This window comes from Coloeus monedula (genome assembly GCF_965178545.1).
Source record: "Coloeus monedula genome assembly, chromosome: 2".
NCBI lineage: Eukaryota > Metazoa > Chordata > Aves > Passeriformes > Corvidae > Coloeus > Coloeus monedula.
Genome location: NC_138782.1, coordinates 64939377 through 64956145, shown reverse-complemented (window position 1 = coordinate 64956145; position 16769 = coordinate 64939377). Strand labels below are relative to the sequence as shown.

The 16769-nt window shown below is 36.5% G+C and overlaps 1 protein-coding gene across 8 annotated transcripts in view; it reads left to right on the top strand.

The window, feature by feature from the left end:
• The window catches only part of LAMA2 (laminin subunit alpha 2), a 344213-nt gene that overhangs the window by 263278 nt on the left and 64166 nt on the right, over positions 1 to 16769 (top strand). For all 8 annotated transcript variants that reach the window (XM_082302950.1, XM_082302949.1, XM_082302947.1 and 5 more), the window contains 5 exons: positions 2549 to 2660; positions 6020 to 6182; positions 10506 to 10716; positions 12178 to 12294; positions 13458 to 13621. In XM_082302950.1, the coding sequence (XP_082159076.1) occupies positions 2549 to 2660; positions 6020 to 6182; positions 10506 to 10716; positions 12178 to 12294; positions 13458 to 13621 (767 nt within the window). The remainder of the gene's footprint in view (positions 1 to 2548; positions 2661 to 6019; positions 6183 to 10505; positions 10717 to 12177; positions 12295 to 13457; positions 13622 to 16769) is intronic.

Genomic DNA, 16769 nt, shown 5'->3' with positions numbered 1-16769 from the left:
AGTGAGGTCTGTGTTTACACTTCCTTCTGTGGCCTGCAGCTCACTAGCTGGAGAAATTCCTGTAGGACACCCTCCAGATGCTATCTAGAGGAGTTCCTTAAGGCTTGATTAAGTCCTCAGACTAAATAAATGTAGAAACAAAACCAAAACAAAAATGTGAACATAGTTGCTAATACTTGCTTGTAGTTTAAATTGCTAAGTGGCTACTCCAAGGCCTTTCATGGAACCTCCGTCACTGTGGGCATCACCAAAGTGTGTTCACTGATCTCAAATATTTTCTTTACTGGTTTCTGTGATAAGGATCTCCTTTATGCCAGAAAGTTTTATTTGTGTCCAGATAACTTCTTGAAGATTCATTCCAAACCCTTGCTCTGGGTCCAGTCTACCTGACCCTTATTGCTCCCACAGCAAGAATTTGTTGGGTCTCTTTAAACTGTTAGAAGATGCTGAAGACTGACCTTATAGAAGTGGTAAACTGCAGTATATTGAATATGTATAAAACCAGTAGGACCTTATTAAAAAATGAAAACATTTAATTAGCCATGGAATGGCCAGCTACAGTATGAAGGATGTTTGCCATTTAATTTGGTTTATGGAGTTAAAACTAGACCAGATAATGAAGCAAAAGCCTATTTGTCAGCAGAGCAAATTCTGTCAAAATGCAGAAATCTTTCAGTGGACCTGAATGGGATTTAAGTACTAAAGAGAACTGTCACTGAAAGGAAATGAAAATTGTTCAATGGCAGATTAATTTTCACAAAAATGTAGTACGTGCTATTCAGTCATAAATAGAGAGGTTAAAGTGGCCAGCTCAAATTAGTGTGAATGTGGAAATAGTAATCAAAACTAAGAAAGATATATGTAAGTTATAAAGCACCTTTTGTAGCAAAGGGCTTAGAAGTATTATAGAATATAATAAAACTGAATGTGAATATTCCAAGCAAATAAAACTCAAAGAATAAAAGGCTGCTTGTGGAGGGTTTGACAATAAATAATAATGTATTCTCAATTACATGAAGAATTAAATATCAGAAATGCCAAGCAGGGTTAGAGTGGTGGTCCATCAAGACCATTTAGAATTTTTGCCTTTTTTCTGTCCCATTTGCCTCTTACAGCTCACTGTAACAATATTTTAGTTCTGTATCCAGGCAGGTAAAAAGGGTTTCTAAATCTTAGAGGAAGTAATCAATAGTATGATTAAAGCTGTGCCAGTGTGAAAAGACATGATCTTCTACTGATAGAGGGATGGAATAAAACAAACTCCCCCCACTCTGCATGGGTTCTTAATTCTTCCTGTATACTTCTATTTACCTGAACCATTTTCATATAAATTACATTCAGTGTAAGTTACTTTCAGTGTAACTACTCTGAAGTAGCCCAAAATTGTAAGTGGTATGATGATGCCAGGAATTTCATTTTGGAAATCCAGATGTCCTAAAGTACCTTGAGGGCTTCCACCTAAAAGATAATCAGGCAAAAATAAATGTGTTTAAGTGCTACTACTCCTCTGACTATTACTGAAAAGTGTGGGGGTTTTTTTTGTAAGGGAGAAACAATTTGTGCAGTTCACATCAGGGAAAACCTAAGCTCATTTTGAATTATTGACTTTCTAGCTATTTCATAGAGACTGCGAAATTCATAATGCCCTATTTTGAGATTTTTTGGGAATGTAATCCCTAAAGAAGAAAGCTAGGGTTTTATTTGTTGGGGGTTTTTTGGTTTTTGATTTGTTGGTTTGTTTTTTTTTTTTGCTTTACAGCCCAACAAGCTTGGTGTCTTGAAAGGTTCAGCTTCTTTTTAATAAAAAAGGGTCCATTTTGTAAATAGGGACCTCAAGAGCTAAGTAGAAAGTCCTAACATGATTCCTTTCCTTGGCATGTTTTTCAGGTCTGCAGATGTCTCTCTTCCTGCTTCTGCTGTGATTCAGTACAATTATAAAGCATTTAGTAACACAAAACTAAAATTTTACTGAGCACCCCAATATGTTATAAACTAACAACTTCAAGCATTAGAGCCGAATAAAACTACTCTTTTTTTTTCCTCTCTCTTTCTTGGTCAAATTAATGTATTGATTTAAAGATCTTCTTGCTTGTTGGAATGAACTGTGTCTTTGAGAACACCTCGAGGGAAGAAGCAAAGAGGTCATGATCCCTGCTGCACTTTGTCAATCGAAAAGTACACATTTGTGAAACTATGGAAAGTATTCCCCAAAGAATCTATTAAAAGGTTCCAAACAACATTTCTTTAAGCAAAGATATTATTATTCAGTGGATAATTTCATCCTGTCTCCATTGGTGTGCTGCTGCACACAAGTAGGGTTTCTAAGAACCTAAAATAAACCCTTCCAATTTCCATTTAAAGGAAAAGGTAATAAAATTTAATTGTGTACTTGAATAGAGCATTTCATTTCCCATGCGTCTGATCAATAATTCATTGATTGCCTCTGGCCTGAGGAAAGTTTTGTACATGGATTCAGTCAGTAGGAGTATAACATAGTGCAGCCTTGTCCTGTTCATTAATTATATTTTCCCTGAATTTGTATCGCCAGGCTACCAAGGTGACAGCAGATGGTGAGCAGACCAGGCAGGATGCCGAGAGGACTAATGACAGAGCAAAATCTCTTGGACAGTTCGTCAAAGGCATTCTCCAAGCTGCTGAAGGTATTGGAAAAATTAAAATACTTGAATTGTTTCTCAAGAAAACTGGAGGATGGTAGGGGAAGAGGGTCTGAGAGACAGTGAAGAAGATTTCACTTGCTAAGAAATGTCATGTGCTTTAAATGTTGAGTGAAGAAAAGGCAATAAACTGTCTTCGGATTTTTTCAAATCTGTGTATGCAGTTTATATAAACACTTAGTGTATTGATAATTGTGAACAAAGACTAGAAGAAAACTGAGCATGTTCCATCAGAATTTTTGCAGTTATCTGAAGAGCTGTTATGATGAAGTAACGAAACAGGCCTTAGCTTTTGTTTATTTTCAAAGCAGTTAAAATATGTTTTGGTAAAGAAGTTTGATGTAATTTTAGCACTTGATACATTAACAATTCATCTTAATTTGCCAACTTTACTACAAAAATGCATTTACTTCTTGCTGTTAATGAACATCTGCTGCTTGGAATTTGCAAGTGGCTACCTAAGCATGGAGCCAAGCCAACACTTTCTCTTCCACAGACTGATTCACTGCCCTTACACTGCAGTAAATACTTATGAGAAAAGTATTGTAGACGGCCTCAAGAAGCAAAAACTATATATTTCATAAAGCTATTAAATAAGATAATGGCTGAAAAATACGAAAATAATTGGCAAATACAGGCAGGTTTTTTACTTGAAAAATACTTATCAGTTCTTTCCTCCTCCAGATATTCCTTCCAGTACTAATTTTAGTAGCTATGCTTCTGAAGGCCCATTTCATTGAAAGGGAAAGCTTCCACTTTTGTCCAAGTGCTATAAAATACATTTTATATTGCCTTTCATGTAACAAATCCCTGTATATGCTTTGAAGGTGAACTGAACAGCAATTTAGGATCTCTTTAGGACTTGTAACTTTGACAAGAAAAAAATGTGCAAAAAGCAACAAGAAAAAGTGAGCAAGTTTTTAAGAACTTTTTAAAACTAAAGACCCCGTTTTTCATATTTCAGGATGAATTTGGGATGCTGAGCAAAATTAATTCTTTGACTCCACAAAGTTTATGCCCAGTGTTTGTAACCCAAATAAAAATTTCCTCAAGCAGGTTTAGCAGAAGGAAGTACAGAGTTAAAAAACATTGAGGGGGTGAAGTAAATTTATGCAGTATCTTAGTAGACAAAGACTTTAAAATCAATGTGTTTGCCTAGTGGCCAAGTTAAAATTTTGAGAATACATGAAATACAAGAGCTCAGGATTGAGAGATACCTCATGGGTTAAAGCATCCACTCCCCTGCTGTCAAAAACCTTTTTAAACCTCATCTTCAAAGTAGTTTCCACAAATACACACAATCTGGATAGGAGGCAGTTTCAGTACTCTTCATAATTACAATAGTTCACATTTCTAGCAAAAAATATTCACATTTAGTTTGTCATCATGTGTTCTTTTGCAAACCTTTTTCTTTAGTTCAAATAGATGTTTTTTCCTCTCTGTAGTACTTCTTCCCCCACCCCCAACTATGTTTGCAGAGAGGTATCATATTCCATTTTGGCCCCTTTTTTTCTAGACTGAGTCACACAAAAGAGTATTCTTCCAAATCTCTTGCTCACCTTCATGTAATTTCCCTTCCTCTGTTGAAAATTACGTCCGTGTTTCCTGACCACAGGTAAAAAGTATGAAATGAGGTTTCTTCAGTGTCTTGCTCTTCAGAAGGAGTAAAACTTGCCTGTGTCAGCTCTCCTAATAACGTCCCAATGACATTTTTTTACAGCTGGGTGCCAATGGTGATTCATAACACAGCTACATTCTTCTCATTCATACCTTTTACCTAGCTGACAAAACTCCTCATTAAAAGTGAGAAGGTTGTAGTGATTTGTTCTAATGACCGTACTCTGACTGTTGATTCACATCTACTGAGCTGATTGTTGACTTTCTGAACTTCTGAGTAGCTGTAACTAATTTTCTTTCTTTGTAACTAATTTCCCTGCTTTGCACTTCCTAGCATTTGTCTATGTCAGTGCGCCTAAATCTTTTACCACCACTGGACTCTGATATTTGCAGCATACCAAGACACAAAACAAAACATGGTTAGGGAAGAGAAGGATAAAACTAGGTATGAATTTTTCTGAACCTAAGAAAAGCTTAGCTGACATATTAATTTTCTCTTTTAAGGTAAATATTCAGGGGAGTTACTCACATATTTTTAATTCCAGAACTTAAAAAAAAAAAATGTATAGGCCTATTCCTGGCCTGAGGTAACTTGGTAATGGTACATAATATATTACATATGGAAGTGATCGGCGATCCATTTGAGCAGAGTGTAGTCTTTTTCCAGACCTCACTACTCCATACATAACCACTCATGATTAAAGATACAAATCTCAGTTCTCACCAGCTAATCAAAAATATCATTAGATTAGAATTTTCTTCTTAATTTGATCTAAACCTATGCAATGTGTAGATGAAATAGTCATTTATTTGAAGGTTGAAAGACTGATTTTACCTTCTTTAATTAAAGATTCAATTTAAATATTCAGAAGTATCTATGTGACCAGGAACAGTCCCGTTTTGGAGAAATCAGTTACTCGGGAACTCTGTACCTATGGAAGGGCAGCAGTACTTTTTAAAATTGAAGATAGTTCCGAACTGATTGTCATAAGTGACCTAGTTGCTTGTGAAAGTGTGTATTCTAATATGTTGTGGTGTGCTGTGGCAGAAAGATTTTAGTCCGTCCTTGACTATGATGCCCTGTATACAGCTTTATCAGTTAGGAATAATTCAGCTGTTCCAAACACATTTACAGTATACCTTCATATATTCCAACCTCCATATTTTTCTTTTCCATTTCTGGGTATCTTCTTCTAAACACATGAGTGGGTTCAGACATCTGTGGGTGTCTTTCATTCCTCTTCTGCTTCATTTTCTAAAGTTTCACAATTGTTTATGCTTCCTAGCACTGTTAAGTCTGAATGCTAAAAATGGCATATTTTGAGGTTCTCCAAAAGTAATTTAGTCTAATTTTCATTGCTTGTACTGCCTGCTCCTTAATTCTGCCATCAATATAGCAAATTATTTTCTGCTTGTTTGGAAGGTTCAGTGCAAATTGTTTCTTTCAGGAGGAGGAGGAGGGGAGCAATATATTTATTGTATTGGATATAAAGACTTCTTAAATTATTGTGTAGAAAAGTGAACTATAATAAAAGGTTTGATTAAACATATATTACTTTCTCATTTGTTATTGATCACTGGATTAACCATCCTTTGTATTTCACAGCAGAAATAACCAGTGCAAGTTGTGTTCCACTTGCTGATAGAGTCGATGGGCAGATGCTTAAAGCTTCTTTGTTGTTTTTAATTACTAGCTCCTTACATAAATACATTTTGGTCCCCTGCAGCTGCAAATGAAGATGCTGTAAAACTGGATGAGACACTCAGAACTCCAGACAAGACCTTGGAGAAGAGTCTTCCAGAACTGCAGAGTGAGGCTGAAAGAATGGTCATAGAGATGAGAAATAGAGAGCTCAGTATGCAAGAAAAAATAGCTCAAGATGAATTAAAGTGAGTAGAGAGACCCCAGTCTTCAATCTCCTAGTGACAATGTCTGACCCTTGTAAATGTGGTTGTCATGTTTGCCAATCAAGTTTTCTATCTGAGTCTAATACTTTATATCTGTTAAGATAGCATTTGCATTTTTGGAAATGCTTACGTATGTGGAAAGCAATCCCTAGAAAATTACTTCTCTGCTCCACAGGTACCAGCAACATTTCTAATTGAATTCTAATTTTTCTCAGTTTCTTTTTAGCTTCTGCTTCAGACCTGATGAATGGCTTTTGTACTAAAAATTTCATCTGGAAGCTTGGGGTTTTTTCCTGGAAAACTAGTTGGTCTAATAAAAATATTATCTGTCTGGAAAGTTTGTTCAATAGTTTAGACAGTCAAAAAGAATGTATTTTGCCATGTTTATAGTAGTGTAGGCCAGAATATCCCATCTCTGTGGCATAGTTCAGAAGCCCAGGGTTTGGTTATCTAATTATCCGTAAATAAATGTATGTATATAATTATATTGGCAGCTGTTTATAAAGCATTATGCAAAATGCTGAAGACTTATCTGATTCAGAAAAATACTTGGCTTGAAGTTAAAGTTCTGGTCATTTGTTACTTCTTGTATGAGTAAGACATGGCAAATTTCTAGAGGTAGACTTTGCTTAGCTCCTCACTGGTGCGAACAACTAGCAGGGAATCCAGCTGAGCAGCGACATGGTCCATTGGAGTTGTGATGGATCAGAAAACTGTCTGGGATAGAGTTATTCAGGCCTGAAAATGTCAGTTATCAGGTGCATGCATACTGTAAGGAGACATAAATGGAATACAAAATTAGCTAAGAATTCCAAGCAGTATAGAATCAGATTTCCACTGCCTACCTTAGACTTTATAAACCAAATCATTTTCTGGAAATTCTGCCAGTACAGTATTTCTTCCCATAACTCTGATAGCTTTGCTTTCTGTTCTCTGGGGAAAGAATATATTGCAAACTTATTTTTGAGCAATGTTTTATTGCTTTTTCATCTGATTCCACTGAGCCTCTTCTGCGCCTTCTCTACTCATACACAGAAATAAACCAGGAAAAGTAGGGATGAGAAAAATTTAGCCAGACCTTTGAAAGTGCTGTCAGCAAGTTTAGGACAGGCTGGAGAAGGACCTTTCAAACATGGTGTTATTAGTCCTCAAATCCTACAGCCGACATGAAACTGTCAGACTACGATGAAATAATTTCCTACTCTAGCCCAATAGCTAGAGTAGAAAATGCATTAGGGCTTCCTTGAGGGAAAGAATTTCTCTCCTTCTTCCGTTCTTCCTGAAATGTACAAAGCGAGTGTTTTAAATTTCTTGATAAAGGAATACATTTTATACTAAGAGATGCATTAATATATTCATTGATTTCAATCAAAGTTGTATGGTTTATATTATGGATAGGGTTATCTCTTTATAGGCAGTCACTGAGATCCAAGAAATTTTGGCAGTGAACTCAACAGAAGGAAAATTAGTCACTGTGCATTACAGGGAGGAAAGGACCCTAGATGTTGCTTTCTGAGACTGCATCTTAAAGAGAAACCTTATAAAATTGTTTAAATAATGTAGTAAGATACTGGATAGGATGCACTCTGCAAGGAAGAAGGAAGAAGGATCATTCTAAAAACTCTGCAGGCACACATGCATGTGTGTGGATCGCTGTGCTCATATGTATTCTTTACAGACCCATTTAGAAATTCTTACTTTTGAATAAAGTAAGGCTCTTGGCAGCCTCATGATCACTTTGAGGTAGTTAATCATGCTTACTCTTTGGTGAGATGTCTTTCATCAGTGATGGTATTCTGTTTTCAAAATTTTGTCCAAGAACAGAATGACAAGATTCAGTGGATTCTCTCCTATGTTTTCACTGAATTCTCAAAACTTAAGTGAAGTCTTCTTGCTCTCATAGATGGCAAAGCTTCTCTTATATATGCATTTTTTCCCTTATTTTCCTTCAAAATTTTCAAATCTGAGCTGTAATCTGATTGCCTTCATGTACTGGAATGGCACATTAGTCGCTAATTTCACTCTAAAAAGAGCATACAGAGAAATACACCAGTTGCTGTTCTGAACTGCCGCGATTTTCATATTTATGAAATAAATCTTTCACTATTGTATAACATTCCTGCATGTTTTCTCAGATGCCACTGAGTTGCTATCAAGGGATGCTGTGAGCCAGAATTCTTTCTTTCTGTTTAGTATACTGAGTCGCTTTATCTTTGTGCGACTTTTTCTTCCACAAATTTGTCTGATGGCTTCTGAGCCTCTGTGAACTTTTTTCATCCACTTTCCTGGAAGATTGAATTGCATAACTCAGCCATACAGTGTTGGAAGATATGCCTCTTGTGTTTAGACATTGCTTCCTGATATTTTCTTTTTTTTTTGGAGAGACACTGGACAGTTGATCACCATGCTGTTCATGATCCATGCTATTCATGATGTTACAATGCTTATTTCTTCTCCTGATAGGGCAATTCTAACATATTTAGACTCTCACGTGCACTTGGTGGGTTTTAATCAGTTTTTCATCAATTTCTAATCTTGTTTGTTCTCTTGCCCTCATTTTGAAGATCCTGACCATCCAGCATTCCAGGTCTTAGGCCAGATCTGTGATTGTTCCTTCTGAAACTTCAACCATTTTGTATAGTTTTATTCTTTTTCTAGGATGGTATCCAGTGAAAGCAGCACAGCTTAAATGTATAAGAGAGTATTTCAAGAAATGTGGCGCAGTCCAGTCACACAGAAATTCTAAAGCAAGGGATTATGCGGGACAGATTGCCTCATAGTTCATTAGAAAGAGCAGAGGGAAAATGCACAACAGATCAATACAAAGGTGTTATCTTTAGAGCACCAAGGAAGAGTTTTGGGGTAGACTATTGGATGGATAAGCAGTTTGAACTGTGCTATGAGGCAAGGGAATAAAAAGGAAATCCATCTGTTTTGTACCTTTCCTCCAGAACTGCAGAGTCATAAGGGTGTCAAAATTTGCCAGAAGTGTAAGACATGAGCTTCTTATAGAAGAATAATGGAGGAGGTATGAGAGAAATCCTGAATTCCTTCCTACACTTCTGTGACAGGGTGTCAATATTGGGATTTCATTTTTGATTAAATATTTTGTCCTCAGAAGTTGTGAATTCAAAATGTGAATAATTTTTTTCATCAAAACCAAAGGCAGAACTGATGGTAAAAAAATCCTAATCCATCTCAGGACAGCCCAAAGCTAAGATAACAATTTGACTTTTCTTGGCTCCACTTCAGACCCTTCATCTAAATTATGTCCAGTGTCAGCATATATTTTCCTCCTTTCCCACATCTTTTTGGTGTGCATTTATTTACATGATTATTTTTAGAAGATTCCTAATGGAACTGAATATAGGCAGGCCAAACTGCAGTGTTTTTCAGAAAATACAGTTCTTGTTTTCCACACTTTGGCATAATGAAACAGGAAGAAAAACTTAATCTGTCCTAGGTGGAAACATGATAAATTTCTTCTCTAGTTATTATCTATCCTATGAGTTCCTGTTTACTTAGGATTTTTCTTATCTCTAAAGCATCATTTTGGAAGTGCCTGAAGTGCCTCTTTTTTTTTCCCCCTGCCCTTGACATATCACTGAATTAACACAGTAGTGTTGCCTTGTGTAAAATTGATTCGAGGTAGGCAGATGACAGTACTCCATTCCCTTAAATCTGGGGTCAGCAAAATCCATTAAAAATATTCCAGAATTTATTTTAGATAAGCAAAGTTTTTTGACTACTGGGAGTCATAAATCCAAGGATCATCGGGGTCTGGTTTTCTGATTTCACTGGAAAGCATTTATGATTTTTCACTGTCTAGTCTAAAGCAGTCGTCTGCTTCAAGGCAGCTTGAAATTGGGCATATCTACAAATCCTCCTCAGTTCAAGGAAGGAAACCACTTTGTGTCACATGTCACATTAATGTGAGTGAAGGAAATCTTTTAGACAAGTTGAAATGTTTCAGAAAACCTCATTTTGCTAGTCAGATCTCAAGAATGGAAATTTACCAAAAAAAAGTAGAAAAAAGAAGTCTTCAATGGAGGATATTTGCATATATTCTGCTTCATAAATGAGACCTTAGTGGAATTTAAAAATTTCTCCTTTAAGAAAGGGCTTGAAAACAGCTGTCATTTCACTTTATTAAGTGTGCATCATCTTGAAAATTACTTTGAGACTTAATTTAATTTTCTTTGAGATTTAGTTTTTCTATTTCATTTGCCTGTTATTCAGACTATTCAGATTATTTGGTGTAGGGAATATGAACTCAGTGTCTTCATGGGTGGCAATGCATTGCAGGAATGCAGAAGATCTTTTGAACAAGGTGAAGAAAATATTTGGTGAACCCAGCAAGAAAAATGAGGATCTCAAAAATGAGGTTCAGGACAAGCTAGCAGACTACCACAGCAAAGTTGATGATGCTCGAGATCTGCTAAGAGAAGCTGCAAGTAAAATTTGGGAGGCTGATCGTTTATCTGCAGTCAACCAAAAAAATATGACCATGCTAGAGGTGAGTGCTGACAAGTTTTATCTTCAATTACTTTGATTCTGATGAAAGATTGAACCATTGCATGATTATAAATGGAAACAAAAATATAAGCCAAACAAAAGTATCATTAAAATAGAACTATATCTGATGTAATTTAAAGGCAACACGTTCCTCAGAATGAGGAAGTGCTCTGGCTTTTAAAAGTAGAATTACTCCCCAGCTTTATTGAAATAATACCATCTGCTTTGTGGAAGGTACATTGGATTTATTGTTCTGGGGGAAATTAAATTCATCCCAGTATAAATAGTCATGTAAAATTCAAATCGTGTGCTCAATATTTAAATAGGAGTTCAGTTAAAATCTTTGCTGTCATATATTTGCTTCTAGAAAACTTATACTTTCATCTTCTTCTCCAACCCCTGGGAAGAAGACTGAAGGGGGTATGTGGATATTACAGAGTAATAAATCAAACTCTATTCTTGGTAGTTAGTAGCTGTTATAAATTATCTCACTCATAGAAGAGGGGTCTGCTTATGATTTAATTTAAATTGCAGAGACTTAAAGAGCATATTATACTGTACATTAACAAGCATTTAACCAAGATATAAAGAGCAGAGTCAACCTAATGAAGATAAATGTTTCAACTCTGTATCTCAGTGAGCTTTCACCTCAAGTACAATATGAGGTTAGAGTTTTGAGACCTCTGTTCTCAGCAGAGATTTCTGGGCTTGATTGAATCAAGGAAATGCAGTGATCTGATGAATTTGGGTGGTCTCTGTTCTGTGCATTTTCTTCCCAAAGTTAAATAGATAAAGGTTGGAGAAATTACCTGTTATCTCAGTTTTTAAAATATTCTCTGTGTCACTGTAGCAGAGTGCCTTTCCAGCAGTCCTGCCCACATGGTTGCCATGGCCTCCTATCAAACTAATCTATGATACTCAATGGATCTTGCATAGGAAATTGCCAGTTCTTTATTCAGAAATCCATCCTTACCACACAATATGCAGTAGTGTTACTAGCTGGAAAAGCAGGAATCCTCAGGTTACTCCAAACCTTTTTATTTTGCATTCAATAGCTAGGGAAGTACCAGTGGACAGAAGTAGGAAAGCAGCAGAATATTTTTATAAATTTTTCCTTCATAGTCAGAGGTGATTTACAAATGAGGAACTTACACATCTGGGTAATGATTAGGATTTATAACTTTCTGATTCATTTTGCAACAGTACTTCAGCCAATTGCCTCTGTTAGAGAGCAACAAAAACCCTGCCATGTGGGAGGACAATACAAAGCTGGGGATAGGAGGACAAAGGAAAGATATCTTACATGTGCTTTATTGTTGTCACTGTCTCAGCTCTGAGAGCTCAGGGAATTCCAGAAGGGGCATTGTGGCATGGTGACAAAATGCAGTCTATACTGAGATGCTGGCATTTGAACTGTTCTAGTAAACAACTCATCTTTTTCTTTGTGTGAACTCATCCAAAGAAAAGGAAGCAAGCTGTAGAAGATGGCAGACAAGACACTGAAAAGACCCTTCAGGAAGGGAATGATGTCCTTAATGAAGCCAATAAACTTGCAAATGACATCAGCATAGCTGTAGAAGTGAGTATTTCGTCATCTTTACCTGAGAATTAGTACAAGAAAGCATCATTATGGGAGCAAAATAGATAATTAAAGTAACACCTAATTTTTCATTGTGTTTATCAATACTGGAATATTGGACTTGGGATAATTCTTAATTGCTGTATGGCAGAAAAGCTAGTCTGGTATATAGAAATTAATAACTTGGAGTTGTAAGTGATTCATTGGATTACATATGAGCTAGCTCATAATGTTTGAGGAATTCTGCCATTTATAAATACAGTATTCTGATTGCGGTACTAACTTTATCTTGAGAATTACAGATGCAGCAGACCCATTCACAGTCTCACTGTGACTTTGTGATAAATCTAGATGTAGAGTTACCTGCATAAAAACTCTTGTGTGTGTATCAGAAGGAAACTTCAGAAGTAATTTGTTGCCTATGCCCACAATTTTAAGTCCAGATAGATCAGGGAGAAGATTGCACTCTCACTTTGCATAATATTTTTGAAAATTCTTCCTTAAAAGTTTTATCAATTGAGTTTGAGATCAGTGCCTTAGCTACAAAAAAAAAAAGAAAAGGTATCTTGAGGTATCATTGGTTCTGGAGATATTTCCAGCATGCACTGAAGCTTGTCATAATGAATGGAATAATGCTCTTTGGAGAAATGGGAAAGGAGACACAGTGAGATGGAATCCAAGAGTGATTCCTTCTTGGAACAGGAATGGAAGGTCTTCAAAATTATAGTTCTTACTGAGATGCTTTAATAAGCAAAAAGACACTGTGGTCACTCAAAGGGTCCTGAGACATGAAACTTCTGCCGTTTATTGGTTATTATTGTGGAGCACAGCAACAATTTAATATAACTATGCACGTATCTACTTTTAGGAAACAAATCCAAAATAGGATTTAAATGCTTTTAAACTGTGCAGTTCCTTAATTGTAAAATAAAGGATTCTACTGAGCTCATAGTAGAAGGCAAGTAACTCTTGGAATATTGTTTATCTCCTCTCTGCCTTCTAGTCCAGACTGTTACTCTTTCTATATTAGTTCCCTGAAGTTTTAAAGCATGGGTAAGCTGAAATAATAGTTCACAAGGAGAGACAAAACACCATTACATATAAGTAGGGCTACAGAATGCTTGCATTCAGCAATTTAAAGGCTTTTCTTTTGTCATTTTCAGTATGTAGAAGGTGTTGCAGATAAGATACAGCCAATGTCTGATCAGCTGAAAGATAAAATAGATGACTTATCACAAGAAATCCGTGACAGGATGCTTCCAGAAAAAGTGTTGCAAGCTGAGAACCGAGCGGGCCAGCTGAATGAATCATCTGCAGTGCTGGATGGGTAAGGCAGACATTCACTGGTAGTGCTAAAATCACGAAGCAGGTTTGCAAAATTGCTTCACAGAACTTGAAGGGCATTCTACTATGACATCTGTCACTGGGGGTATGCAAATAATCAGTGATCTGTATAAGTGTACAACTATTGAGCTGGTCAATTTGTGTATCTCTTGTAAATGGTTTCATACATTTTGTGATTCTCATAGCCTGCATGGACAGCAAACAGTGCCCTCAGATGCACTCATAGCACTTACCATATGCTTACTGCTATGTTGTGAAGAAAATAGAATTTTTTCTTAAAGAGCTCACTACATGTTTTCATGCACAATTGTTAAAAACAAGTAGTATTTTCCATTTTAAGATGACCATTTTGGTAGGAGACTATTATTGTGATGCTAAATTGTTTACTGTCAGAAATCCCCTGTAGCGGTGGACAGTAATTCCTCTACTGGTTTCAAAACACTCTCCCAAAACAAATAGGTGTCCTGGACAAAAATGCTTAAACCCAAGTACAGAAACTTTAGTTTCTGTTTACCACTATCACATTCTTAAATGTAAGTGAGAATTGCAATGCCCTTCATTTATATGACCACAGCTCTTTCAGAAGAATGATACTTTATAACTCATCATGAAAATAGTTTCCTGGAAAGAATATAAAACAAGGGTTTGTTGATTTTGTTGGAATTTTTGGGGCAAAAGAGAGGGATGTCATTTGTTTTATTGCATTCTCAGCATTTAAAAAAGCAAGCCATAATAGTAAGTGTAATCTGCAATAGTAATACTCAGAAATAGACCATGGGTATTCTGCCTGTTGGACCTGTCCCCAGCATAGCTTCAGAGCTTCATTATTTTATAAAAGCACTGCATGAAAAAAAAAGATTTTTTTTTTTAAGCATCAACAATAAGCTACTTTTTTGCTGCTTACGTCTTTTAGATCTATCTGAAGACTTGAATATCCCAAAGACTTGTGAGCAGGTGCTTAACACAGTTATTTCTTGCCAGCATCTGTAATTTTGTGGAAAAGACAGAATATTATCTCTGATACTTGTAAAATTACTGGCTTCATTTACAGTGTAGTTACACTACTCTAGATATCCAGCGTAATACATGTTTTGAGGCGTGCATGAAGTAATGATAGCTGTGGTTTCCTGGGTAAAAATGAATTTGAAGGACGCTGTTTCTAAAGATGAGTGACTCTAGTGTCGCACTCAACCACATATAAATATCCAAATACATTAAGGTTGTCATGAAGGAACTAAAAGGATATTGTGCCTCCTAATCAAATGTTGGCAAGACATGTTTTGAGATAGAAGTTTTTAACTATTCAAAACAGACTTTTTTATGGGTGCATGTATGTGCTTCTGTCTTAATGCAGGGTGATAGTTTGGTCTTAAGGAGCTTAGGGTAGTGTTTAAAACGTTATAACAGTATAACAGTACCATGTATACCTACATCTGATCCAGACATCAACCTCAGTTTCTCAAAAAAGACAATGAACAATGAAGGACATTAAAAGTTGTCTAAAAGCAGGTTGTTCAAAGTTAAAATTTCTGATGTGGTCAGATGGATACATAACTTAAAATGACAAAGAAATGCCATGGTGCTGTGTAATCCTGCATCAGGATAAAGCTGTCTACTTCATGCACTGACAATAAATAGTTATATTTTGTGGGCATGTACAGTCTCTATCAGTTTGAGGAATTAAAAATTGTGTCTATCTTCACAACTGGCACTTGAGTGTCTTTCAGACAACACTAAATTTGGTGTAGATTACTGTTTCTTCTTCCAGGAGAAATAGAGGGAGAGCCCTGACTCTCCAGTCAGCCTCTAAGGATTCAAATAATATATTGATTGACAGTGAGGATGTTCTCTTGAGTGCTGGAACATGGAACCATTCATTAATTTAACCTAGAAAAATTGTTATTTTTGCTGTGCACAAGGAAACATTAGTATAGACTTCTCCCCTATGGCTAATTGCCTGCTCATGAATAAATGCCAGTGGTATTTGGCAAATTCAGGGGTTTCTTTTCCTAACCAGAAAGGAGTTGAACCATGTTTCTAAGCAGTACTTGAGCTTCTTGCTAGGTAACTATTCTGGGCTGCACATTTGTCTAACAGAGCATCGCAGAAACTTAGAGTAGCCTGGTGAGCTCCAGCTGTAGTTGAGGAAGGAGATAAGCTTTTCCTGGAGTGATGCAGAGGCAGCTCAGTCATGCAGTTTCTGCAGTAACCTAAAGGGAATCTCTGTCCCTCTATTAACTACATGTTGAGTCCAGGGACTATACCTTCTGTCCACTTTGTCTTTCCTGTGGCATTTTGTAGAAATCAGTAAGTAATTGATGCGAGGATTGGAGCCCAGCTGTCACAGTTCTCCAGAGAATAGATACATTACCAGGATGAATTTTCCTTTCTTCCACTCACACTGTCTCAATGACTATTTTGCGAGCTGGAACAAGTCCAACAGAAATAATCCCTGTCTCTCTTACATTGCCATACACCTGGATGGCTAAAGAATCTTCCAGAGAGGCAAAAATCCAAGTTCAGATCCATTCTTATCCAGTTCAAGTGAGAATTTTAGCCCATTTACACTTTATTCAGTAAATTCGACATAGGCATTGGTCATGACTATTGAGATAGTTGTCTTCAGGTTCATTCTGTAGGTGCAGTAATTCTTTGAAGAAAATATTTGAATATATCATACAGAGAGAGTGCAAGAGAAGTTATTTCCGCAGCCTGCTGACTAGAAATTCCCCTAGGAAGGAGGTTAGCTGAACTCTGTCACTGCACCAGTAAATACTGGCTGTTTATAATTACCTTTTCATCTATTTATAGGTATCAGAATGAAGTATTTCATGTAAATTGAACATCGCATTCAATATGAAACATTACTGCTTATGCTTTTCATTTTTGTCAGCAAACACTTAGGATTTGGTTTAGACTGTGAGATCTCCTTCAAAACTGTCAATTCTGTGTTTGGCAGCCAGACCAAGAAATTAGTTGTTCAGAGATTCTACTGTAGCATAAGTCTGTGGTGACCCTTCACGTTCATACAGTGCAAATTTCAGCAAGTTGCCTGGCTCAGCACATAGCCTAGAAACACACACTATGAATTTGTGACTTGTATTAGAGCGTTAAGCACAGTGCTGTCTTTT